Below are 27945 nucleotides of genomic sequence, written 5' to 3' on the forward strand. Positions count from 1 at the left end.
GATTACCAAGAACTTCATGAACTTACCTGTGGGGACGGAAGGGGTGCTTGCAGCGACTGGTGTGGGCATTTCAACTCTTTGTTCAGAAGCTTCTTGAGTGTTTTTTTTATTTTCTGTTGTAGAACTCTTTGGTAGCACATGATAAAACGTGGGTGCAAATTTGGAAGAATAGCAACCTGTGATAGCAACAAGTGTAAAGATTTGGATATTACTTGAAATGTAATGCTTTTTTGTCAGTAAATGCAGGGGCTTGCATTATAGATGCTAGTATACTATTAGCATTTAATGTAAGCAATCACTTGATATTGCTTCAGAAACTTTACTGACAGGTTGTTTCTTATGACCGTACATGTCAACTGCTACAGCTTCTGCTACAAGCAAGTGATGGAACATAACTAGCACTAAAGTGGAAGGGCTCAATAATAAAAAGTGATGTACCTCTGTTCTTTCGAGATTCTTGAATTTCTTCACAGAGCTTTTCAAATTCTTCATCAAGTTCTGATTTCATAATTGCATTGGCAGTGTCTTTCAAAGCACAGGCTCGGTGTCTAATCATACGATCTAGGACAGCAATATTCCATTAGTCATTCTGTAGAAGCAATAGCAACTTACATTTTATTTCCATTCTGTTTTGATAGGAGACAGAGATAGGGTAACAGTAGTTATGTACTAAATTAGAGAGATTCCACTATGGTCGCTGGAAAATTGATATTCAGTTGATTAATTGCATTTGGAATGAAAGCTAGTATCAAGTAACTAAAATTCTTTAATAAAACTTCTGGTTTATTTATGCCCTTTAGGGAAGGAAATCTGCCATTCTTATCCTGCCTACATGCAACTCCAGACCAACACAATGTGGATGACTCTCAACTGCTCTCAGAAATGATATAAGTCAGCAAGGAAGTGGATCATTGTGACCTTAGAGGGAAATTAGCAACTGAGTCATAAATGTAAACCTTGCCAGCAACACTCAGATCTATGAATTAATTAAAAGAACTCATCAAATATAAAATTTTAAATCAATTAAATGTCAATTAAGATCGCCTCCAGACTCCATTTGAACTGAAATTTATCTGCAAAGCAATAATGTACTATTTAACAGCTCCAAACTGGACAACCACAAAAAATGCATTGCTAATTTAAAGTTACAAAATGAATTTCACACTGCAGTAATATACTGTGCATTCCCCAACCACCATCTTTATGTTCAAATGGTCCTTTTGCTCTATGCGGGTGCACAGACAAAAATTGCTTTTGTTTTGGAACTGTGGTACATTAAACAATTAAGAATTTAATCTTCTCAAACTGAAATACATGACGTGGATTGAATGGAATAACCCATTCAATTCCTGAAAAATACCCCTCCTAAAAAACTCATTCAAGATATTGGTACAGTTAGAAATTCATTTATTGCTGAAACTCTTGTCATATTCCAGGCACACTTCCTACCCTACAGACAATGCAGGTGTTCAAAATTTTCCTGCTTATATCATATTCTGCACAAGTGCAACCTATCCCCTATTCTTCCATTTCAGTGGTTCCCAGATGCATTTACTATCTTCATTCTTGCACTCAAAGCCTTTCTTGACCTTGCCACTAAAATGGTTCAGCACTATAATCTTTCAGTATACTCCTTTTCTTTGATTCTAGTCTGCAGTATCTCTGACCAATCTTGCTTCACTGACAATTGTATTTCAACAGCTCAAGTCTTAGCGTGCACTGCCCCTCTTCAATTGGCCCTCCCTCAAGTTTTTCAAGACTTTCCTTAAAATTTATCTTTGACAAAACTTGGGCCACTCCTCCTAAAACCTGTTTCTTTGGTTCCATGTCCACAGATGCTGTCACAACTGCTAAGTTTCTCCAGCATTTTCATTTCTATTCCAGTTCCACTCTCTTGCCTGACACTAGAACTGCTCCCTTTAATTTGGTCAACTTGGACCTTCTTTTTCAACAGATTAGATTCACTCATTTGTTTCTCACCTGAAGGGTCTCGATCAGGATTGTACTCCAGTGCATTATTGCAGATTAACTCTATGTCTTGAAGATATACCTTGACAGTCATGTATCTGTGGAGGTCAATGTTTGACATAATAGTGGAAAGATCCATCGGCTGTTTGATAACAGCGCAGTAATCTGGAACCTAACAGAAATTTGAGTACTTTAACTATGTGCACACTTGAAGAGATACTGTGATGGTATGCAAAGTGTTTACACAATTCTAGATGTAGCTGAATAAATCCAAAAGTTGACAATCAGACTAGACATACTTGGAACACAAAGCAATAAAGTCCCACCTTTTGAGAGGGATACATTCCTGGAGCTCATCAAAGTGGGCGAATTTTGCAAACAACAAAAATAACTGACTGCATTTGTGCAAAAAGTGACAGTTTACTCCCAGAAAACTGCAGATGAGCAAACAATGAAGTCACAGTATGCTAAATGGTACAGCATCCCATACAAGGTATTTATGAAGGGCAGGGCTTAACCATAGCCAATTCATCAGGATAATGTATATTTAACTCCTTCATGGTACACTCAGGCTGCATAAGTCGCCCTTCCTGCAAAATGATCTATGGTATTTTCTTTCATCCTAGTTATTTAGCATAAATTTATTAGGTTACAGAGTCACTTTTTCAAAGCGGCCAGTGTGAACTCACTCCACCTCATCTCCAGAGAAAATAGAATGAAAAACACAGTGCAGAGTACAGTCAGAAAAATTAAGACAAGATAGCTGGTGGCAGGAATACACCGCTGCATGTTTCACAGCTTGTTAATTCATAGATGTAAGGACAAATGTAGGTTAGTTAAGGAGACCCAACTTTGATTAACAAATGATTTTCAGACTACAGGAACATTTGCAATGGAAGTCCCCAGTGGTTAGTGTTGGGACCCTTGCTTTACCTGACTAACATTAAATGACCTCAGTGTGCTGGGCAAAACTTTTTAGTTTGCAGATGATTCAAAACTTGGAGGTATTGTGGTAAGTTAGGCGGATCATATAAAAGTTTACAAGGACAGACAGGTTGGAAGAGTGTGACAGTGGTTTCAGGTGGAAGATGAAGTTTAATGTGAAGAAGCAGTATGACGTGATTCATTTTGGTTGGAAGAACATGGAGAAACAGTACAAAACAAAGGATAAATTTCTACTTTGGATATCTTGAGGACAAGCAACACTACATGAATATAATATTTTTCAAAGGTCAAATAATTCATCTAGCCTTAAATTCCACTGGCAATGCTCAAAAGATGGAAGAGAATTTTTTCAACTATAAAAAGTCAATTAAATGTTGACCATTCTTATGGGACAATATGCTCCACTGAATTTCAGCGATTTTTACCTCTTCAACATCAACAGGCTTTGTGAACACTCTGAAACGCTTATCGTTTGCCAGCCTATGAGTCACATCCCGGAGGAAAAGCCTCAGCTCCCGTAGAGTGCCTTCCTCCTCCTCTTCCAGTCGTTTCACCTCTTTATTGGAGAGACGTCGTGGTTCTGGTGGCGGTGCTACTGGAAGAACCTCCAAAGCCTGAAGGACTAAAAAGGGACTTCAAATTTATCTGCTATTTTGATCAAATATAAGAAACAAATATTTATTTAACAGTAGGTAGAATAAAACACAGCAACTAGGAAGCATTTTAAAATTGAACTTCATGTTGTAAACTCAGTTCTTTCAAACTTCAAGCTTAGAAATGCCAAATAAACTGGTAAAACATTGAGAAACAGAAATGTATTTTTCTTTCACTAAGTATCTCAATCATGTGTATACTAGCTTAGTCTAATGACCCCAATCAGCAACGCAAGTCTTTGACTCACCAGCCTTTCGTTTAGAGGGTGGGGCTTTTGCAGCCTGTTTCAATAACAACTCCTCAAAGAACTTCTTTCGTTCTTCATGGCTTGGAAGCCCAACATCAAAAACTTCTCCGTAATGGCAGACAAATATCTTTCTTACCTTAAAAGATAAAATACCAAATTGAAAGCTGAAAGATTAGATATGAAACTAGAAACTGATTGGGCATGATTAGGAAGGCTTAAACTGCCTTGGAGGTTCAGAGCACAGTTGATCTACAAGACCAATATTTATTAATTTAATCTAAATGCAAAAATTTAGCCACATCCTTCTTTCCACACTCCGTACTGTCTTTACCCAACATTAATTTACTGGACCTAATCAAAATGCTGTTAGAAAATTTCTTACCATACAGTAGTCAGGTTATGAAATTGGGTAATTGGATGAAGTGCAAATCATGTTTTGTGATAGAAGTACTTGGTGACATCATTGAAGAAGCAAAATGTAAACCCATGCTTAATAAAGTCTAGATGTATATGCTTTTAAATTAACCTATATATATATAACAAGTTATGTCAGATGATTAAAAGTAGTTAATGCAAAAGAAATACATGGTATCTGTTCCTGAGAGAACTCACTTCTTCTGCCAGTTCGCTATGCGGGACATCACATGTTGCCAGTAGCAAGATAGGGGTAAACGTGGGAATGTCTTGAAGTAATGTAATGAATGTGGCTCTCATGGTATCTCCAACTGATTCCCACCACTGATCAATATGTGGCATGTACAGTACACTTGGGGCTGTTCTTCGAGCTTCTCGAAACAGCTAAAAAAGAAATGAGGCAATAGTGTAAAATAAATTACATACAAAGGCCAACATACCATACAATCTGTTCAAATCCAAAAATGAACTTTAATTTCTGCAATAAAAGAGGACACAAAAATAATGACAGCCCATCTCCAATGAGTGATGCCTACACTTTACTCTGGCAGCATCATATCTGGATTCTTTCAGGGTGAAGACTCAAATGAACCATTTTTTCTTTACCTATGTAGTCAGCAGGATCAGATGCCATTTAATAAAACAAATCTGGTCATTTTCCAAGCATTAACTGGGAGTCACTACTTGACAGTGAAGGAAGTGAATGGACTAATTTCCAGGCTCTCCTGTTCAACTGAGAACGGAGACCACCTTGACTGGCTCTGCCAGACATAACATGTACTGAATGCTAGACAGATGTTATAGATATTGCACAACTCCTGCAGCTTCTTTATTAAAAAAAAGAGAAATGACATTTGCCTAATACTACACTGTTTCTTTACTGAACACCAGTGAGAAAGCCAATAACCCTGACCAGACACATTAATAGAAGATAAAGATGTTAGTGTTCATAGTAATTCCCTTCTTTTTCCCCTGAAGAAGGGTCTCAGCCTGAAACGTCAGCTTTCCTGCTCCTCTGATGCTACTTGGCCTGCTGTGTTCATCCAGTTCTACGCCTTGTTATCTCAGTGTTCATAGTACATTGAACGTGTTTACAGTCAAATGCTACACCTGTGCAGTAAATAGCGTACACACAGGCTGGTCAAAACTTAGCCACTGAATAAAGATCAAAGCAAATGTGAATAAAATTGAGAGGAAAATCTTGACCAATGATCTACGCCTCCAAATGCCTGACATATATTCTTTTACAACACATCTTCAGATTTCGCCTTCCAAGGGAATCGTCAACAGTTACATACATTTGTTTTATTCAAAGAAACAAAATTAAACCAGAGGGGGAAAAAATGCAATTTTACAAGGTGAATGATTCCATAATTGACTTTATAAACTCAAAGACTGAATTTAGTTGATAAAACAATTCAGTTGAACAGTTTATGGCCACTTTACTGGAAGCAAACAATAAAGTGCAATGTCTAATTTTATTGCTTAATTTTACTGTGGTAAAATTATCAATCACATTCCCACTAAAATGTGTATTCTGATCATTTCAACCATACAAAATCTTACCATTGCGCAGGTTTCTTCAGGTGATGTGGCACTGATGCCATACAATACTGGAAGATCTAGTGTATGCACAGTGTATTTTTCCAAATTGTGAAGCAATGCAGGGGCAAGATGTGAACTTTGACCTGAACCCGGTATTCCAGACAACAGCATCCTTGGTCTATAGGAGGTTGGTTGGTGATAGGCACACCTAATAAAAAAGTTTAGATACTGAAAAAATGTTTACTGTTCAACTGATAATTTGTTGCTATATTATATATTTTTGCATTATAAAGCTAATCTGTCTTTAAATTGGATACAAAGGAGTCTTTCAAAATGGTTCCCAGAAGCCAATGTTTTTTGGTGATTCAGCTGCAAATGGAACCAGACTGTACTTTCTCAAGAAGAATCATAAAAGAGATCTTTTGAAATTCAAATAAAACATTTCAAAGCATAAATAAATTCATTAACAATGACTTCTCTGAAAATTTGAATAGAATCATAGAATCACTACATTGTGGAAGCAGGCCATTTGGCCTAGAGTCCACACTGATCCTCTGAAGAGCATCCTACCCAAACCCTACCCCCACTCTATCCTTGTAACCCTACATTTCCGATGATTAGTCTTCTGCGGGGTCTGTGGCTATTTAGCACAACTAATCCACCTAATTTGCACATCTTTGGATTGTGGGAGGAAACCCACAGACACAGGAAGAATGTGCAAACTCCACTCAGACTGTTGCCTGAGGGTGGAATTAAACCCAGGTTCCTGGCACTGAGGCAGCAGTGCTAAACACTGAGCCATGATGCCATCCCTATTTCTACCTCACCAAAACTTGTAAGAATGGTGGCTACTCAAGTTAATGGCAGAGACATTTAAAAAGTTAATTATCTCACTAAAAGACAATGGATGGTTCTGTGCTTCAGACCTGGGCTAGGCTAATACCCAACTGAAACATGATTCAGAAGTTTCGGACAGCAGCCATTTTTAAACTGTGTAAAACATTCAGCTGTGAACAATCATTTTGTGCAGAGATCTCATGACAAGCTGTGAAGATAGCTCTCGCATCACTCTCAACAAAACCAACTGTGAACTTCGTGGGAAAGTTTGCTTTTTCCCTGACATCAGGGACTACAAAAATTGCCTAGAATTCTTCCAGGTAATACTAAGAAGGAATCCAGATAGTGTGATTAATAATTAAAGAACAAGAAGGGAAAAGGTCTTCCATTCACATCCTGATGTTGCTGTACCTACTTATTCTTGGTACACTTGGTATTCTTAGCTTACTTACACAGCAATCCTTGTGTAATAAAGTAAAACTTGTGTCTTGTTTAAAACAATAGGGTTGCACTGCTGGTTATGACTATTTCTTAAAAATTGAAAAACTTGCTAATTAAAAGGAAGGCATGCACGAACTCCCACAAATTGCTGAGGAAGATTGCATTGATGTCATCCTATAATGCTCCCAAAACATTGAAAAGCACTTTACAGTAAATCATATAGAATCCCTATATTACAGAAGCAGGCTATTCGGCCCATCACATCTACACTAATCCTCCAAAGGCATCCCACCAAGACCCATTCCCCCATCCTATCATTGTAATTCTGCATTTCCCATAGCTAATCCATCAAACCCACACATCCCTGGTCATTATGGTCAATTGAGCATGTCCAATCCGCCTAACCTGCACACTTTTGGATTGTGGGGGAAAACTGGGGCACCTAGAGGAAACCCATGCAGGGAATGTACAAACTCCACACAGTTGCCCAAAGGTATTTGAATAAATGTTGGCCAAGGTGCCAAGATAGATTTTCAACTCAGTCTTGAATAAAAAGATCTTTCTGAGCAGACAAAGCTTTGGTTTAACAATCACACCCGAAAGACAAACTCCGAAAACAAAATACCACACCGATAATCTGGAATGGCTAAAGTGGACATGTAAGTTTATTACTTAAAATGTCTGCTGAACAAGTGATTAAATATAAACAAAAAGGAATAAATGGTCAGATTAATAAAATGCAGCGAATGAGAAATTAGAAAATGATTTCCCAAGTTAATTCCATAAATTTTAACATATATTCCTTAGAAAAAGGAGTAATTAGTTAGCATGGGGCAAACAGCACAATTCCCATTCCAGCTGAGGTGAACTTGGGACCTGCCTCTTTGCCCTGCTCTTAAGAGTTAAAGGCAATGGCAAACCACTGACAAGAAACAAAAACTGCCAAGACAATTTATATAAATAATTTGGTGTCAATATAGGATGGATGGTTTGTAGATTACACCAAAATAGGTGATGTAGTGGACAGTGAAGAAGATTCTCTCGGAGTACAATAGAGCCTTGATCAGATGGGCTGATGAGTTTAATCTAGCAGATGAAGTTGAATTTAGACAAATGTGAAGTGTTGCATTTTGGCAAGGCAAACCAGGGCAGAACTTATACACTTAATGGTAGGGCCCTGGGGAGTGTTGCTGAACAAAGAGCCCGACAGGTGCAGATACACTATTCCTTGAAAGTGGAGTGGTACATAGACAGGGTGGTGACGGCAGCATTTGGTAGTCTTGCCTTCATTGAGTATAGGAGTTGAGCTATGTTGTGGTAGTTGTACAGGACATTGGTGAGGCGACCTCTAGAATACTGCATTCAGTTCTGATTACCATTCTATAGTGAAGATATTGTTAAACTTGAGAGGGTGCAGAAAAGATTTACAACGATGTTGCCATTGGAGTCCATGAGCTACAAGGAGAGGCTGAGGCTTTATTCCCCTTGGAGCATTGTAGACTGAGGCTTGACCTTATTTAAGTTTATAAAATTATGAGGCGCATAGATAGGGTTAACAGCCAAGTTCTTTTTCCTAGGGGGCGTGGGGGGCAAAATTAGAGGACATCAGTTTTGGGTGAGGATGGAAAAGATTTTTAAAAAGGGCCTGAACAGTAACCATACTTTGCATGAAAACGTGTGTATAACACAAGCTGCTAGAGGTGGTGATGGGAGGCTGGTACAATTACAACAAACAAAATGTATCTGGATGGGTGTATAAATAACAAGGGTTTACAGGGATATGGGCCAAATGCTGGCAAATGGGACTCGTTCAAATTACAACGCCTGTTTGGTGTGAAAAAGCTGGACTGAAGGTGTGTTTCATTGTGTGTGTGTCTGTGTGTGTCCCCATGGTGATGGCTCTATAAAACAACTCAGCAGATAGTGAGCCAAGGACATACAGCTTGAAAACAGACTCTTCAGTTCAATTTGTCCACGCTTGCCATGTCTGCAAACTGAACTAGTCCCACCTGCCCTGCATTTGGCCCATATCCCTCTAAACCTTCTCTATTCATGTTCTTGTCCAAATGTCTTTTAAATGCTGTAACTGTACCTGTACCTGTACCTATACCTCCCATTTCCTTTGGCAGTTGATTCCACACATGAACTACTGTGTAAAAAAAGTTGCCCCTTACATCCTTTTTAAATCTTTCTCCTCTCACCTCAAAAATATGTCCCCTAGTTTTGAACTCCCCTACCTTAGGGAAAAGATCTTTGCTATTCACCTTACTTATGCCTCATGATTTTATAAACTTCTATAAAATCACTCCTCAACCTCACACACTTGAGTGAAAGAAGTCCCAGCCTATCCAGCCTTTATGACTCACACCCTCCATTCCCGTTATCATCCGGTAAATCTTTTCCAAACCCTCCCCAGCTTAATAATATCTTTCCTTTAACAGGGCGGCCAGATGGACACAGTACTCCATAAAAGGCCTCACCAATGTCCTGTACAACCTCAAACATAAACGTCCCAACTCCTATATTCAAAAGGACTGAGCAATGAGGGCTAGCATGCTAAATGCCTTGTCAGCCACCATGTCCATCTGTGACACAACTTTCAAACAAAAACTACGTACCTTAAACTCGAGGACTCTGTTCAACAAGACTACCCAGGGCTCGACAATTAGTTGTATAAGTCACACCCTTATTTGTTTCACTAAAATGCAATACCTCACATTTATCCAAATTAAACTTCAAGTGCCAGTCGTCAGCCCGTTGACCAAATTCATCAAGATCTCTTTGTAATCTTAGAAAACCTTCTCCACTGTCCACAATACCACAATTTTTGGTATGTCTGAAAAAATTTACTAACCATGCCTCCTATATTCTCATTCCAATCATTTATATAAAATGACAAGCAAAAGTGGACCCAGCATTGAGCCCTCTGGAACATTGCTGGTCACAGACCAGGCAACAGTAGGAATGTGCAACTCACTGCTTGCAAAGTTGAGGCAGAAACCATGATAACATTTAAGATATATTTAGGTGTATACTTGTCATGCCAAAAACATACCAAGGCTGTGTGTCAATTGCTGGAAAATCAGGTTTGAATGGATAGGTGGTTGCTTTTCACAGTCCATTCACTTGAACACAGTCTGTGTCAGAGTAGGAAGCCGCTACACAATAATAAACAAAAAAGGGCAGAAAATGAAACTGAGGCTGAGCTAGCTACCAAATTCAAAGAAGATTGCAGGAGTTTTTGTAAATGTATAAAAGGTAAGAGAGAGGCAAAAGTGGGCAATAGACCACTGGAAAATGGGGCTAGAAAAACAGAAATGAAGAACAAAGAACTGGTGGAGAAACTCAGGTATTTTGCATCAATCTTCACAGCGAAAGACACGAAAAGCATTCCAGAACTTCAAGAGAGTCGGAGGCAGAGGTGAGAGTCATGGCTGTCACTCAGGAGGCAGTGCGACGAAAGCTGTAAGGTCTAAAAGTACATACATCACCCAGATCAGACGGACTACACTTAAGTGTTCCGCAGGAGTTAACTGCAGAGATTGAGGCGGCATTGGTAGTGAACATTCAGGAATCACTTGAATCAGGGAGGGTCTTAGAGGGTGTGTCTTCTGGCAGAGCAGACCTACCGTATCACTTAAAGCTTTAAGCACAGAAAACTAAGTTTCAGTTATAATTTACCTCCAGTTCTTAAATCTAAATTCAGATCTCTCACTTTCTCACCCATCTCCAAAAGAGAGACCTGGATACGAATGCGTGTTCTGTTCCTTGTTCTATGCTGGCACCTGACCTGATTAGGTCTAAAAATTGATATATCTCCTGGCCCCGATGGGCTACATCCTAGAGTTCTGAGGGAGGTGGCTGAGGAAATAGTGGAGGCTTTGGTTGTGGTCTTTCAGAAGTCACTGGAGTCTGGGAAAGTCCCAGATGATTGGAAAATTGCTGTTGTAACTCCCTTGTTTAAGAAAGGATCAAGGCAAAAGATGGAAAATTGTAGGCCGATTAGCCTAACCTTGGTTGTTGGTAAAATTCTAGAATCCATTGTTAAGGTTGAGATTTCTAAATTCCTGGAAGTGCAGGGTCAGATTAGAACAAGTCAGCTTGGATTTAGTAAGGGAAGGGCATGTCTGACAAACCTGTTAGAATTCTGCGAAGAGGTAACAAGTATGTTACACCAGGGAAATCCAGATGTTATCCATCTAGACTTCCAAAAGGCCTTTGATAAGGTGCCTCACAGGAGGCTGCTGAGCAAGGTGAGGGCCCACGGTGTTCAAGGTGAGCTACTGGCTTGGATTGAGGATTGGCTGTCTGACAGAAGGCAGAGAGTTGGGATAAAAGGCTCTTTCTCGGAATGGAAATCGGTGACGAGTGGTGTCCCGCACGGTTCAGTGTTGGGGCTGCAGCTGTTCACTTTATATATTAATGATCTGGATGAAGGGACTGGGGGCATTCTGGCGAAGTTTGCTGATGATATGAAGATAGGTGGACAGGCAGGTAGTACTGAGGAGGTGGGGAAGCTGCAGAAAGATGTAGACAGTTTAGGAGAGTGGTTCAGGAAATGGCTGATGAAATTCAACGTGAGCAAATGTGAGGTTTTGCACATTGGAAAAAAGAATTCAGGCATGGACTATTTTCTAAATGGTGAGAAAATTCGTAAAGCAGAAGTACAAAGGGATCTGGGAGTGTTGGTCCAGGATTCTCTAAAAGGTAGAGTCCGTGATTAAGAAAGCGAATATAATGTTGTCGTTTATCTCAAGAGGGTTAGAATATAAAAGCAGTGATGTGCTTCTGAGACTTTTTAAAGCTCTAGTTAGGCCCCATTTAGAATACTGTGTCCAATTCTGGGCCCCACACCTCAGGAAGGACGTACTGGCCCTGGAGCGTGTCCAGTGGAGATTCACACGGATGATCCCTGAAATGGTAGGTTTACTGTATAATGAACAGCTAAGGATCCTGGGATTGTATTCATTAGAGTTTAGAAAGTTGAGGGGAGATCTAATAGAAACCTTGCTTGGAAAGGTTGGACGCTGGGAAGTTGTTTCCGTTAGGCAGGGAGGCTAGGACCTGTGGGCACATCCTTAGAATTAGAGGGGGTAATTTTAAAACAGAAATGAGGAGACATTTCTTCAGCCAGAGAGTGGTGGGCTTGTGGAATTCATTGCCATGGAGTGCAGTGGAGGCCGGGACGTTAGATGCCTTCAAAGGCAGAGATCGACAAATTCTTGATATCACAAGAAATCAAGGGCTACGGAGAGAGTGCAGGGAAGTGGAGTTGAAATGCCCATCAGCCATGATTTAAATGGCGGAGTGGACATGATGGGCCAAATGGCCTTAATTCCACTCCTATGTCTTATGAACAAAAAAAAAACTGACTCCAAGCTCCACCTTTTCATCCCTTAACAACTTTCAAGTGGTATAGCCAGAAGAAAACAAAATTGACGATAAAAATCCCAAACATCATTATATTCATTACTTGTAGGTGAGTAAATATAGGCTACAGAATGTAAAGACTGTCACAACATACCTGTTGTAACAGAGGAAATACCCATTATGCCCCAGCTTGCCCGGAGCTTGCTGAAGTGGGCCATTTTCAAAAACAGATGGACCTTCATCATCACTGTAAATTCCATCATTTAATATATGACTTAATCCATCTGTTGAAAGCAGAAACCATATCAGTGATGTGTTATTGAATTGAAAGAACAATTTTTCCTGCCCTGTGCCAGACCAAAAGGTAGTATGGTTATCAACAAACTACCAGCTGAAAATAAATATTTCATATTGTATCCCCTGCAGAAACAAATCCTTTATCTTGTTGTTTTATGCTCCCGTAGAAGCAACATCACACATATGTGCTGCACCTTTATCATATTATAACTTCCAAAGCACTCACAGCAGCAAAATGGAGACAGCATGAACAGCAGATTTCCAGAGCTAGGCTCTCACAAAGCTAGCACTTAATGCCTTTTTCAAGTCAACTTTAGCAGGTAGAGCTTCGTTCAGCCGCAGAGGGAATCCAAAGGCTAACGTCTTTGTGTGGGACAGCAGTTGCCTTGGCTGGCTAATGACACCACCCACGCCCTCCACCTCCTCCAGGACTTCCAAATCCCTGGCCCCCAACACCTCATCTTCACCATGGACGTCCAGTCCCTATACACCTGCATTCCGCATGCAGATGGCCTCAAGGCCCTCCACTTCTTCCTGTCCCGCAGGCCCGACCAGTCCCCCTCCACCGACACCCTCATCCGCCTAGCCGAACTCGTCCTCACCCTCAACAACTTCTCTTTTGACTCCTCCCACTTCCTACAGACTAAGGGGGTGGCCATGGGCACCCGCATGGGCCCCAGCTATGCCTGCCTCTTTGTAGGTTACGTGGAACAGTCCCTCTTCCGCACCTACACAGGCCCCAAACCCCACCTCTTCCTCCGGTACATTGATGACTGTATCGGCGCCGCCTCTTGCTCCCCAGAGGAGCTCGAACAGTTCATCCACTTCACCAACACCTTCCACCCCAACCTTCAGTTCACCTGGGCCATCTCCAGCACATCCCTCACCTTCCTGGACCCATCAGTCTCCATGTCAGGCAACCAATTTGTAACTGATGTCCATTTCAAGCCCACCGACTCCCACAGCTACCTAGAATACACCTCCTCCCACCCACCCTCCTGCAAAAATTCCATCCCCTATTCCCAATTCCTCCGCCTCTGCCGCATCTGCTCCCACGACAAGACATTCCACTCCCGCACATCCCAGATGTCCAAGTTCTTCGAGGATCGCAACTTTCCCCCCACAGTGATCGAGAACGCCCTCGACTGCGTCTCCCGCGTTTCCCGCAACACATCCCTCACACCCCGCCCCCGCCACAACCGCCTTAAGAGGATCCCCCTCGTTCTCACACACCACCCTACCAACCTCCAGATACAACGCATCATCCTCCGACACTTCCGCCATCTACAATCTGACCCCACCACCCAAGACATTTTTCCATCCCCACCCCTGTCTGCTTTCCGGAGAGACCACTCTCTCCGTGACTCCCCTGTTCGCTCCACACTGCCCTCCAACCCCACCACACCCGGCACCTTCCCCTGCAACCGCAGGAAATGCTACACTTGCCCCCACACCTCCTCCCTCACCCCTATCCCAGGCCCCAAGATGACATTCCACATGAAGCAGAGGTTCACCTGCACATCTGCCAATGTGGTATACTGCATCCACTGTACCCGGTGTGGCTTCCTCTACATTGGGGAAACCAAGCGGAGGCTTGGAGACCGCTTTGCAGAACACCTCCACTCAGTTCGCAACAAACTACTGCACCTCCCAGTCGCAAACCATTTCCACTCCCCCTCCCATTCTTTAGATGACATGTCCATCATGGGCCTCCTGCAGTGCCACAATGATGCCACCCGAAGGTTGCAGGAACAGCAACTCATATTCCGCTTGGGAACCCTGCAGCCGAATGGTATCAATGTGGACTTCACCAGCTTCAAAATCTTCCCTTCCCCAACTGCATCCCTAAACCAGCCCAGTTCGTCCCCTCCCCCCACTGCACCACACAACCAGCCCAGCCCTTCCCCTCCACCCACTGCATCCCAAAACCAGTCCAACCTGTCTCTGCCTCCCTAACCTGTTCTTCCTCTCACCCATCCCTTCCTCCCACCCCAAGCCGCACCCCCATCTACCTACTAACCTCATCCCACCTCCTTGACATGTCCATCTTCCCTGGACTGACCTATCCCCTCCCTACCTCCCCACCTATACTCTCCTCTCCACCTATCTTCTTTTCTCCCCATCTTCGGTCCACCTCCCCCTCTCTCCCTATTTATTCCAGAACCCTCACCCCATCCCCCTCTCTGAGGAAGGGTCTAGGCCCGAAACGTCAGCTTTTGTGCTCCTGAGATGCTGCTTGGCCTTCTGTGCTCATCCAGCCTCACATTTTGTTGTCTTGGCTAATGATGGCAGTGTTTTTAAGACAATTTGACAGTTTCAGTCACTTGCATCGATTCCAGTTTTTTTTAAAAATCAAGTTTTGTTTATCTAAATTCAAATTCTTAAACAGCTGTAGAGGCAACTGAATTAGGTTCTCTGGGTTTGTAGTTGAATAACATATCCACAACAATAAAAAGAAGCCCCATCAGTAACCAAAGCAGCACTGGATCGTTAAATGGTGGTGAAAGCTTTTAACATCTATAACTGGGTTGATGAGAACGGTAGACTACACAGCAAAACAGTGCTCTCTTTCCCTACTTACAACTTTACCATCGGCCTTGTCTATTTATAGTTATCCTGATACCAAGGGAGGTCTCAATCCAGAGATATTTGTATTTGTGCTGTTAATCTGTTTGAGTCTTTGCACTGCAATATTTGTAGAGTAAGAGGCAAACCAAGCTCATTGAAACTGTATTAATATGTTAAGATAGGAAGAAACCATTTGGTGAAATATCAATGCTGCTGTTGCAACTTAAGATCAAAACAAACAGGAACAAGATTCAGCTATTCAAATGAAGATACAAAGATGGTAGCTAGGTTTCCCAAGTCACACATAGAACATAGAACAGTACAGCACAGAACAGGCCCTTCAGCCCACAATGTTGTGCCGACCATTGATCCTCATTTATGCACCCTCAAATTTCTGTGACCATATGCATGTCCAGCAGTCTCTTAAATGACCCCAATAACCTCGCTTCCACAACTGCTGCTGGAAACGCATTCCATGCTCTCACAACTCTCTGTGTAAAGAACCTGCCTCTGACATCCCCTCTATACTTTCCTCCAACCAGCTTAAAACTATGACCCCTCGTGCTAGCCATTTCTGCCCTGGGAAATAGTCTCTGGCTATCAACTCTATCTATGCCTCTCATTATCTTGTATACCTCAATTAGGTCCCCTCTCCTCCTCCTTTTCTCCAATGAAAAAAGTCCGAGCTCAGTCAGCCTCTCTTCATAAGATAAGCCCTCCAGTCCAGGCAGCATCCTGGTAAACCTCCTCTGAACCCTCTCCAAAGCATCCACATCTTTCCTGTAATAGTGCGACCAGAACTGGTCGCAGTATTCCAAGTGCGGTCTAACCAAAGTTTTATAGAGCTGCAACAAGATCTCACGACTCTTAAACTCAATCCCCCTGTTAATGAAAGCCAAAACTCCATATGCTTTCTTAACAACCCTGTCCACTTGGGTGGCCATTTTAAGGGATTTATGTATCTGCACACCAAGATCCCTCTGTTCCTCAATACTGCCAAGAATTCTATCCTTAATCCTGTACTCAGCTTTCAAACTCGACCTTCCAAAATGCATCACCTCGCATTTATCCAGGTTGAACTCCATCTGCTACCTCTCAGCCCATCTCTGCATCCTGTCAATGTCCCGCTGCAGCCTACAACAGCCCTCTATACTGTCAACGACACCTCCAACCTTTGTGTCGTCTGCAGGTGAACTTCCAGTGAATTTTAAACCTGGCCTTCTAATGATAATTGGACAGCATTTGCTAGAATGCTTGGCTGCTGCTGTGATAACTGCTTCACTGTTAACTTTTTTTTTGGACATGAGGTCATTAACGTCAAGTTAGTATGCAGCCATTTTCTCTAATTCTGCACCTCAGTTCAACCAGTAATGAGGAGACCGTCTATAATAGGATGTTGGCCAAATGATCTGTTTTAGTGATGTAAATTCTATGTATGCAGCTCTCACCAATCTTGCCATTCTTTTTTAAATCATGTTCTGCATGTGGGAAAACCTTTTTCAAAGCTTCTAGAATTTGACTGAAGGTGTTTTGCAGGAGCGGTCTAATAATAAACGAAAGTGCTTGTCCAGGTGAAGCCACCATCCGCTGAGAAGCGGGCACGATTTTTTGCATGGCCATTAGAAAATCTTGTGCTTTTATGTTGATGGAAGATACATCTAGTTGCAATTTTTCATTGATGGCATAGATCTGTGGGTAACGACGACGCAAGGCACAAAGTGCTGCTTCAGCACAGACAGACTTAATATCAGCACCACAATAACCTACGAACAAAATGAATTTATGAGTTGACACCAGCAGGGTTTAATGTGTAAAGTTACATAGATACACGAAACTCAATAATCCACAACATTGCTTGCAAATTAAGCAGTACCATTCATTTGATAAATTCTAACCAAACACACAAATGTTCAAGTGTGGATAAGTGTATCTCAAGTACATTGCCTATTTATTACTCACCTACACACTTTTCAGCCAGTTCCTGGAGAAATGCGTCAGATGGCTTTGGATTCCAATCCCTGGTATGGATCTTCAGTATCTCTTTACGGGCCTATGGATCAAATTGAACAAAAGACCAGAAGAGGAAAATAGAATAATTTCATTAATGCACTGATGGATAACTCATTCTGTTTCTAGTGCAAGCTGATTTCATATTTGTACGAACAGCATTGTTTTCAATTACTTTGTGAATCTAATAAATTGCTTTGTATGAGCCAAAAAGTTGGAACAGAGAGGTAAATGCTACAATCCATGTCACAAAGATACGAAATGAACAGTGCCAATACCAGTAAACCAATAAGTGTACACAAACTCCATGCAAAACAGAATTCACATTTTCCAACAGTTTTAAACTTTCGTCTACACAATCAAGTGTCACATCAAACCATTTGTTAAAAAGTCATAAAGCTCCCGTTTCTTCAGCATGCTCCCAACATCAGCCTATCTTCAGCAGAATTTAACTGCAAAAATTAAGTGAAGACTTTCTACAGATAACTCTAGCTATCTACTGGAACACCGCCATAACCAAAAGTCAAAAGTTACCATTCATAACAGATCTGGGAATTTAGCCTTGTTTACCGAGTTACATACAAGAAACTCCAATAAGATGAATCAAACTCACAGACGTGACAAAAATTACATGAAGTAAACTGCAATCTTCCCATTTTGGTAAGCAAAATGAACAACTTTAAAATTAAGCTAATCCCTTAGTCATACGAACTTGCTACCAAAACAAGTTATATACTAACATCTTTGTCGGGGAGGCCAAAAAGAAATTCTCTGTCAAATCGTCCAGGTCTTCTTAAAGCAGGATCAATTGAATCCAGTCTGTTTGTTGCCCCTATTACCACAATCTCACCTCTGCTATCCAATCCATCCATCAATGCCAGCAATGTTGAAACTATAGAACTGAAGAAAAATTAACATTAAAATTACACTACAGTAAAAATATAAACAATATAATTCAAGCTAACATGTTATTGTAAAAACATGCAGCAAGGGAGTCAAGATTTGGGATTTAATAAAAATCAAAATCACATTCACAAAAATGTGGCATTTTTTAAAGTTGGTGTGCAGTTGAAAGCACCACAAAAATAAATGCCTCAGTAGTTACAGGTCTCCATTAATCCACTTTTTAAAAAAAAAGTCAGACAAATTTATGAACAAATATTCCATCATACTCCAGATTATTTTCTTGACGAATAAGGGCCTGCTTCAGACCAGAGGGGAAAATAAAGCGAGGTATGTTCAGTGAAGTAAGTAGGGGACAAAATGGGAAAATGGATACAAAAATCTAGAAAAACCTAAACGAAAACAGAAATGTGAGGCTGGATGAACACAGCAGGCCCAGCAGCATCTCAGGAGCACAAAAGCTGATGTTTCGGGCCTAGGCCCTTCATCAGAGAGGGGGATGGGGTGAGGGTTCTGGAATAAATGGGGAGAGAGGGGGAGGCGGACCGAAGATGGAGAGAAAAGAAGATAGGTGGAGAGAGTATAGGTGGGGAGGTAGGGAGGGGATAGGTCAGTCCAGGGAAGACGGACAGGTCAAGGAGGTGGGATGAGGTTAGTAGGTAGGAGATGGAGGTGCGGCTTGGGGTGGGAGGAAGGGATGGGTGAGAGGAAGAACAGGTTAGGGAGGCAGAGACAGGTTGGACTGGTTTTGGGATGCAGTGGGTGCATCCCAAAACCAGTCCAACCTGCCTCTGCCTCCCTAACCTGTTCTTCCTCTCACCCATCCCTTCCTCCCACCCCAAGCCGCACCTCCATCTCCTACCTACTAACCTCATCCCACCTCCTTGACCTGTCCGTCTTCCCTGGACTGACCTATCCCCTTCCTACCTCCCCACCTATCTTCTTTTCTCTCCATCTTCGGTCCGCCTTCCCCTCTCTCCCTATTTATTCCAGAACCCTCACCCCATCCCCCTCTCTGATGAAGGGTCTAGGCCCGAAACGTCAGCTTTTGTGCTCCTGAGATGCTGCTGGGCCTGCTGCGTTCATCCAGCCTCACATTTTATTATCTTGGATTCTCCAGCATCTGCAGTTCCCATTATCACGAAAACAGAAAGGCCCATTTAAGTTAATTGTTTTTTGAAATGTACAACTTATGCCAATCAAATTAACTGAGTAACAGCCCCTTTAACCAGGTCCTTCATTCAAGATGACCACAATTAATCAGCTCTTCCATTTTTCCACTTCCTTCTTATTCCTCAACTCTCCTGGTGCCCAAACATCTGCTTGTCAGCCTTGAATATACTTGATGAGTAAGCACACACAGCTCAAAGGAAGGAGAATTTTTAAATACACTCAAATCTTTAAATGAAAAAATTATTCCTTTCCTCAGTTCTAAACTTCCAACCCTTAATTCTACGAATTCAACCTCTGGAATCAGACTCTCCAGGTGGTAAAAATACATCTCGCAGCAACTCGGTCAAGCCAAATAAGATCTTTATGTGGAAGATATATACAGCTTCAGCAATTCCCCCGCTAATTCATTCAAAAGATATTAAGTATCAATAGGTTTCTTAATGCATAACATTAATAAGGAATCAGATTACCATATTAAAAATGGTGATGATTATTTACAAACCAGTTCAAATGAAATATCCTTTGCATCCTTACCTGTGTATCTGATCCTGCCTGCTGGAACGAACAGGGGCTAAGCCATCTACTTCATCAAAGAAAATAATTGAAGGACGCAAAAGATAGGCCTTTTAATAAAAAAGAAGTTACCAGATCAAACTCCAAGGAGGGTAACACAGAAAGGCCTGTCTGAAAAGAACTGCAATAGACAACTCAAATACTTGGATTAGAGAAAATTTACAAGTGATAAATGTCCAAGGTCCAGTTCTGGATTAACTTTTGTTCTAAAAATATTTAATGATTTGAATCTGAGCAGAGAAAATACAGCAATTTGTGAGATAGGAAGTTAGGGAGCATGCCATCGATAAATAAGGTCAAACATAGATTTTATAAACAGGTACAAAAAAGATTATGTAATGATCAATGTGTCTGCCACAACTGTACAGTTTTAGGCTTGCAATTACAAAACAATATGTAAGCCACAAAAGAAAACTGTACAGACTTTATTAGGATGAATCCAAAGATAGGAACCTAGTCATTAGGAGGCATGGCCAATACCAGGACTAATATTGTTTCCGCAATAACTAAAAATATTAAGATATTACTAAAAAATGAAAAAAAATCAGATGATAAAGATTTCTATAAGCAGTATACTAAAATTAAAATGGGATTTTGAGTCTTATCAATTAGGGCACAGAGAAAAAATGCAAGGGAATCACAATAAACCTGTATAAAGGCGGTGGCCCAGCCTCAGCTGGAATAGTGTGCACATTTACGAGGGATGGGACACGATGCAGCAAAGGTTCACAAGAATAATTCCAGGGATGAGAAACATTGGCTGCATGGACAAATTAGACCAGCTCGGCTTTTCCTCTTTGAGAAGAGAAGATTAAGGTCAAATTTGATACAGGTGTTCAAGTCATGATAATCTAAACACTGTAAATTGTGAAAAACCGTTTCTTGCAGGGAACAAGGTGTAACTAGGAGGGTTGTCCTTGCAATGAACTGGCACGGGCACAATGAGCCAAAAGAGCCTCTTCCTGCAGTGTAACCATACTGTGGTTTATCAACTGTATGGGATGGGAAGTCACTTGAACTCAGTTTCAGGATAATACAGCCATGAACAGATACCTGTAACAAAAAGCTAGAAGCCAGCCCAAAATTGGGCCTTACCTCGCCTAATCTGTGGAGGTCAGAAAGGAATTCTCCTTTTCACATTATCAACAGATTTAAAGGCTATCTGCCCTACCAGCAAAAGCCTTGGTTAAATTCTGTCTATATTAGATGCTGCATGGCAGCTCAAAAATAAGCCTCCACTATCAGAAAAAGATATAATAATCATAATCTGGAAAAAAGATCAAGGTTTCTAATTACCTGATCAAAAAGTAACCGTAGCTGTCGCTCAGATTCTCCTACCCATTTACTGAGACAATCTGCACCCTTTCGCATGAAGAAAGACACCCTTCGGTCTCCCTGGCTGCATTCATTGGCCAGAGCTCTGGCTACAAGGGTCTTCCCAGTTCCAGGGGGGCCACAGAATAAGCAGCCTCTACAAATTCAAAGGTAAGCAGTTTTTAAAAGTAATATTTTTGTGCCTAGTGTTTACAAAGGAAGAAATATTCACAAGTTCTGATAGATTCAGTTTTAGCCACTGTTACACAAGTTAACTGTGGGTCATTGCTGATAAGGAACAGCATGATGCAAACTAGTTTTACTACAAATCAAGAGTTAAAGGGAATTAAAAAGATCACCTCTCTGTTTTATTGTACACTTTAATAAAGTTACTTAATTAGTTACTCTCTGCATCTATGAACATTCAGTTATTCATTTTGTCACAGATTTCAATCAATGTTGTGGGAGCCCTGTTCATATTAAAGTGAAATGGGCTATCAATATTCAACTTACATCATTTGGCTTCAATAACTGAGATTTTTATGGATTAAAAATAGTTTAATTAAAAAAAGAACACTACTGACTTAAAATGGTTGCTTTAAATCACCAAATAAGCTCAGGCAACTCATGTGGAATATACAAAACCAGCTACACCAGAATTACATTTTTAAATCAAAGCACAAATTCAATGAGGCAGCAATAAATTTGCACCTATTGTTTTAAACACAATTGCATTTTAATTTCACATGAAGATGAAAAGTCCAGAGCATTCAGCCTTAAAAGGCAATGAAGCTCGACTTGGGATAATCAAACAAACCATATTTCAGTAGATAGCTTTGAGTAACCCAAGACAGAAAGCAGCATTGACCGATAACAGCAAAGATATTGAAAGTTGTTCTTTACTTCTCTTCAGCCCAAGCAAGCAAATGAAAAAACAATTTGAGACAAAAGAAACTCCACTCACTGAGAAATCAAGGTTATCTGCAAGCTTCATCATTCCTGATGGAACAGGACGACAACTAAACCAACAGGACACGTTACACTCAACTCAAGAACTCTAAATAGCATTTGCCTTTCCCTTCTTTGCCATATGTGATACCCGTCCCAGTCATTTTTTTGAAAGCTTATTACCTGTGTTCATGTGTGTTTAATGTTGCAATTTCTTATTGTATTACATAGTGAACCTGAGGAGAACTTCTCTCTCTTTTACACAAGAAAACCTTATAATTAGTTAACGACATCAAAAAGGGGAGCTAAGATTAAGTGAAGTGTGATAACTACATAATAAATCTATTTGCTGCAACTGACTGGAAGGGGATCGAAAAGCAGAAAGCCATTCATCCCTCTTCATCTGATTATACAGTCCAAAGAAAGACACGGAACCCTTCCAAACAGTGATCCAACTTGGAATGATTTGTTTCTGTTTACTTAGCAATTCAACACTGTGGCCTGAAAAGAGATTCATCTCCACCCTGCCAGCATAATACTACAGTAAGGTCACTTTAAATTCAACTTATCCAAACTTCTGCTACTTGTATCAACTCCAACATTGCTCCATTCATTCATCATCTCTTGGCTGTCCCACACTCAACTCCAATCTGGCAAATTCTTATCCTTGTTTTCAAAACCTTCAAGATCTCAACACTCAATATCATTCGGCCCTAGGTCACCGTACTCCAGTTCTGATCTCTTGTTCATGCCTTTCTGTCGATCCTTCCTTTGGCAGTCATACTTTCAGCTGTATCAGCTCCAATTTCCTCACTAAACCTCTCTCTTCTTTACTACTCTGCATAAAACTCATCTCTGGTCAAGCTCTTGTTCATCTGTCCTAATAGTTTCTGATACGCTTCTGGGCCATATTTGGTTTGTTAATACTCTTGTAAAAATACTTTGGAACCTTTCACTCGGTTATAATATCTGGAATTTATATCGTTCTTTGAATTGTTATTGAATTTCCTACTCACGCTGTTAATTCCTACATTCCTGATATTATTTGAATTGAAAAAGAACATCATTCTGATTTTTCGTTAGCAATACAACAGCAGATGTTTTAAAGTGAAGAATCTTTTATTTAGCATCGATCCATTACTTTTGACATAAGTACAAGTACATAAAATGTGATCAATCAGCTGGGGCTTGGAATTTGTGAACATGATTCTACATAGTCATATAAAGAGAAGCTCAACAGCAGTTCACCATTAGCTGGATTTGCCTATTTACAACAACAGACTTGAGTGAACAAATTATGCCAGTAGATAAACAACATAACGTTTTCCAGATCATTGATTATCTGTGACTAAAATAAAGTGGAAGATTATAAAGTAATGCAGTTTAGCACAGCAAGACCAAATATAGAAGACTTTAAAAATCTGAAATAATTTGTATTTTTTCCCTTCAACATAGTGGCTCCTAAATTTCACAATTAACCACCCCAGTCCATACAAAACAGCATTAAAAACACTGGAGGAGTAAAACTTTTCTGTACCTTGGAGGTTGAATTTTAAATCTCTCAAATACTTCAGGATAAAGCAATGGAAAAACCACCATCTCCTTCAGTGCAGCAATATGGCTTGAAAGTCCACCCACACTACTGAAACTTACCTAAGAATACATAACAGAAACAAATACCACTTTTACTAGTGACACAGTTACCGTAAATATGCCTTCCTTCCACACTTTGATAAACTAAAACAAACTTATCCAAACCTTATCCAAAACCCTCTTAGACATCTGATTCATGCTATATAATTCAAAGTATAGAAACCAGTCTTTCTACATTTATTTTGCATTCCCAAAATCAAGATAAAGAGAGTTCATAAAACTGTTACAATCAGCTTCTAAGATACACAACTGTCCATTTTACATTAGAAAATGCCAGACATTAAATTGGTAATTACAACTCAAATGGTAAGCAATGCTGAAAAGGAAAACAATATTGTCAGCACAGAACATTTTCCCCAAATTCATCTCTAAAAGTTTTTAATATCTATAGCATTACAGTGGTGAGCCTTCATTGTTGCTGATCTGTAATCTGATTTAACCATGTAGAATGTTATAGTACAGGAGGCCACCATTTGGTCCATCTTGTACTAAATCTTGTGCTCTCCAAACACCATTGCCCTGCATATACTGGGGAAAAAAGAAGAATAATTGCTGATGCTGGAGACCAGAAATAAAAAAACCAGAAATTGCTAGGAAAGCTCAGCAGTCTGGCAGCATCTGTGGAGAGAAAGTAAAGTTAATATTTCAGGTCCAGCAACCCTTCTTTAGGCAGAAGTTTTCCGAGAAATTTCTGTTTTTCTTTCTTATTGTCCTGTATATTTTCCACTTGAAACTCAGTATGAGCTTGAAGGAAATTGCAAGAAGTCTCAGCAAAAAAGATACACAACAACTGAAAACCTGTCATTGATAGCAAGAAACCTTTATTATTCCTGATAGTTCAGTGGAAATAAAGTGGCCAAAGGCCAAATAGCTATTTCCAATTTCTATACATCATTTAACCTGACAACACTTGGTGATTGAGCTGCTAAACTTTAGTGGGGAAGAAGTGGAGTGATGGAAAGACTCAAGGATCCGAGGAAGCAGACCAACTTTTCTTCACTTACGGAAGTGTCAATTTGCATTGGATCCACATCTGCCAAGCTAGCACCTATTTTCATTCGATCTTTGTGAATTCCTTTCAAGTCATCTTTCCTAATGTTTAGTGGAAGACATCTGGAAGGCAAAAGAAAATTAAATAGGGGATTGTTGATACAAAGTGTGCCTTTGCATGCTTGTACATGTTAATTGTAAACAACTAATTAGAGAGATAATCCTAGAAGGGAAAACTACACATACAACATTGCATTGTGCATTACTTTATCTTATGCAACTTATTTTGCTGCCCGGAAGTGGCTGTCTTTTAGCATGCCTCCACAAAAGAGCCAGCAAACACAAAGCTCCTGAAATTGTTAGGAGCATGTTTTTCTACATTTTAGCCATGCTCATTCAGAAGTCAAATGTTTTGGCTAATTTCATAAAGTTTTTGAAATCAAACCTCTCTCATGTATTATGCATGATCAGAGAATTTTACTATCACATGTCCCACTGTCAATATCCTAAGATACAATTAACCTGAAACTGAGTTGGACTCACCATATAAATACAGTCGCTAAAACAGTAGTTCAGAAGCCTGTGAATCCTAAAGTAAGTAACTCATTTCCTTACTCCCCAAAGCCTATCCACCATCTACACGGCACAAGTCAGAAGTATGATTGAATACTCCCTACTTGCCTGGAAGAGTGCAGCTCCAACAATACACAAAAAGCTTGACACTATCCAGGACAAAACAGCTCATTTGACTGACATTACGTGTACATTCAAGCCCTCCATCCAGTTGGAGCAATTTGTACCACCTACAAGATGCATTGCAGGTATTTATCAAGGTTCGAAACCCAAGACCATCTAGGTCAAGGAAAACAGATACATTGGAACACACACCACTACTCTGATTTGGAAATATTTTGTCATTACTGGGTCAAAATTTTAGAACTCTGTCCCTAACAATATTGTGGGTCTACCCATAACCAATGGATAGTAGCAGGTAAACATGGCAGCTCACTACCTAGTTCGCAAGGTGACTGAGGGATGGGCAATCAATTGTGGCCCAGCTACTGACATCCTGTGAATGAAAACAAAGTAGAAACTGCTGAAAATGCTCAGGCTAGGTAGCATCTGTGGAGAGAAAAACAAAAGCTATTCTTGTGCCAGGTCTGAAGAATACATTCAATTATGCTGCCAATCTCAACTTAATATTTCAGGCATATTTCTGATATTATTTCAGATTTACAGCATTCATAATAATTCACTTTTCATAAAAATTCGTTTTTCATAAAACACACAATATTCTTTTATTCAAGAAAATTAAGTCTTAAAGATTGTCAAAGGCTGGTAGGACAATGCGATAAAATGAGCAAAGCCTGTTAATTAGTTCTGCTTTGCACTAATTAAAGAATGAAACAATAAATCCAAAATGGATGAAGAGGTGGATAAAATTTGCAGTTCTAAGGTTTCCATTTTGAGAACCAAGCCAAACGTAACAGCATCTTAGATTGTATTAGTGGTAAACAAACATTATGAACAAATGGACAGAGCAGAGATCAGTAAGCAAATGTTTCGTTTTCCACAGAAATCAGAAGTGAAGGGACTGGTGATTCTTCCAACAGATTTGGAATTTAAGATTCGTGCTATTCTGGATTCAGAGGACTGCCATGACTTATCTTTACAATAGGCGGTGTAGTATTCAGAGCAGAAATTGCAGGATGGCATGTTTTTGCAGCCATTTGAGAGTCTTCAGATAACCAAGTGACTTTAGCTAGGGAATAAGAATGGGTCCCTGTGTACATCAAGAGGTATGGATTTTGGAGTTGTTCAACACCTGCAGGGTCTTAAAGAGCAATAAGAACAGCAAAAGATTTGGGGGACAGAGGAAGGTTAGTTCAAATCAACACTATGGCAAAAGATGCCATGCAAAAGGTAGATAGATACAAAGAAGCTATAAAAGATATTTACAGAAGACTGCATTTTTAGAGGCACTGAAGTCAATGGAAAACAGAAGAGAATCAAGCACAATAAACAGGCTTCCCATTCACTATCATCAATTTTACATTACCAACCAAAACATCCTTGACCCACAAGTTTGATTGCATTGAAAAGCAGAAACCTGTAAATACACAGTAGAGCAACTGGTAGAAAAAGAAAAACATGTCAATATATTGGTCCATCACTGCTTCAAGCTTAAGATCCAGATCTCTTAAATGTTATCTTGCCCATCATCATCACAAATGCTGAAAGATTTGTGCAATTCCAGGAATTGCAATTTCTGTTTCAGGTAGCGATAGGACAAAGATTACTAAAAGACATCTAAGTGCTGCTCCAGGAGTTACTTTTCAATTGTCAATCAGCAATTAATCAGCTTTAACAAAGCCACACAAATTAAGGCAATTTCAATGAAAGGACATGAAATTAAGAGTGCAAATGCAAAAAACTGCAACTTTGAAGGCCATTATGGAATTAACAAGAGGACGATTTAGACGACAAGCTACAAAAGCAAAAATTTGGCCAATCAAGTTCACTCATTTAAATACAATATGATGAGTCCTGCATGTCCCACCTTCTCCTCAGATCCCTGCACATCATTCCTTTTCAAATAGTCACCTAACTACTTTCATGTCTTGATTGAACTTGCCTCCACAACACACAGACATTGCATTCCAGACTCCAACCATTTGTTGACTTAAAAATTAATTTGCTTTTGCACCTTTTAATAATTTCTCTACATCCGTACCCTCTTGATATTTTGAAGAATGAAAAGAGTACTCCAAGATGGATGAAGAAGATAGCAAAGCATAGAAGACAACAACTACATAGCAGACCGATACAGAAGATAAAAACACATGGGATTCAGGATAATTTGGCAAGTTGGATCCAAAAACAGGATGGTTGTAGAAGGCTGTTTGTGTGACTGGGGGCCGAAGCCCAGTGATATACCACAGGGATCAGTGCTGGGTTCCTTATTGTTCATGACACATATAAGCAACATAGAAAAAAATATGGGGAATGGTAAGCAAGTGATTGGTTAGGTGTTTGACAGTGAGGAAGGAGATCTTAAATTACAAGACGATACGGTTAGATTGATCAAATCGACAGAA

The 27945-nt window shown here is 40.3% G+C and overlaps 1 protein-coding gene across 4 annotated transcripts in view; it reads right to left on the minus strand.

The window, feature by feature from the left end:
- LOC125451564 (ATPase family AAA domain-containing protein 2-like) overlaps nt 1–27945 on the minus strand; it is a 62897-nt gene that overhangs the window by 16023 nt on the left and 18929 nt on the right. For 3 of the 4 annotated variants that reach the window (XM_059645946.1, XM_059645945.1, XM_059645947.1), the window contains exons 10-24: nt 24862–24970; nt 23742–23857; nt 21239–21413; nt 19904–19992; nt 18034–18193; nt 17246–17336; nt 16735–17049; nt 12576–12705; nt 5795–5981; nt 4427–4612; nt 3815–3950; nt 3339–3535; nt 1981–2140; nt 439–561; nt 27–176 (exon numbers count right to left, since the gene is read on the minus strand). In XM_059645946.1, coding sequence (XP_059501929.1) covers nt 27–176; nt 439–561; nt 1981–2140; nt 3339–3535; nt 3815–3950; nt 4427–4612; nt 5795–5981; nt 12576–12705; nt 16735–17049; nt 17246–17336; nt 18034–18193; nt 19904–19992; nt 21239–21413; nt 23742–23857; nt 24862–24970 — 2324 coding nt within the window. The remainder of the gene's footprint in view (nt 1–26; nt 177–438; nt 562–1980; nt 2141–3338; nt 3536–3814; nt 3951–4426; nt 4613–5794; nt 5982–12575; nt 12706–16734; nt 17050–17245; nt 17337–18033; nt 18194–19903; nt 19993–21238; nt 21414–23741; nt 23858–24861; nt 24971–27945) is intronic. The other variant, XM_059645948.1, reaches the window with a different exon arrangement.

Source organism: Stegostoma tigrinum, chromosome 5, assembly GCF_030684315.1.
Source record: "Stegostoma tigrinum isolate sSteTig4 chromosome 5, sSteTig4.hap1, whole genome shotgun sequence".
NCBI classification, from domain to species: domain Eukaryota; kingdom Metazoa; phylum Chordata; class Chondrichthyes; order Orectolobiformes; family Stegostomatidae; genus Stegostoma; species Stegostoma tigrinum.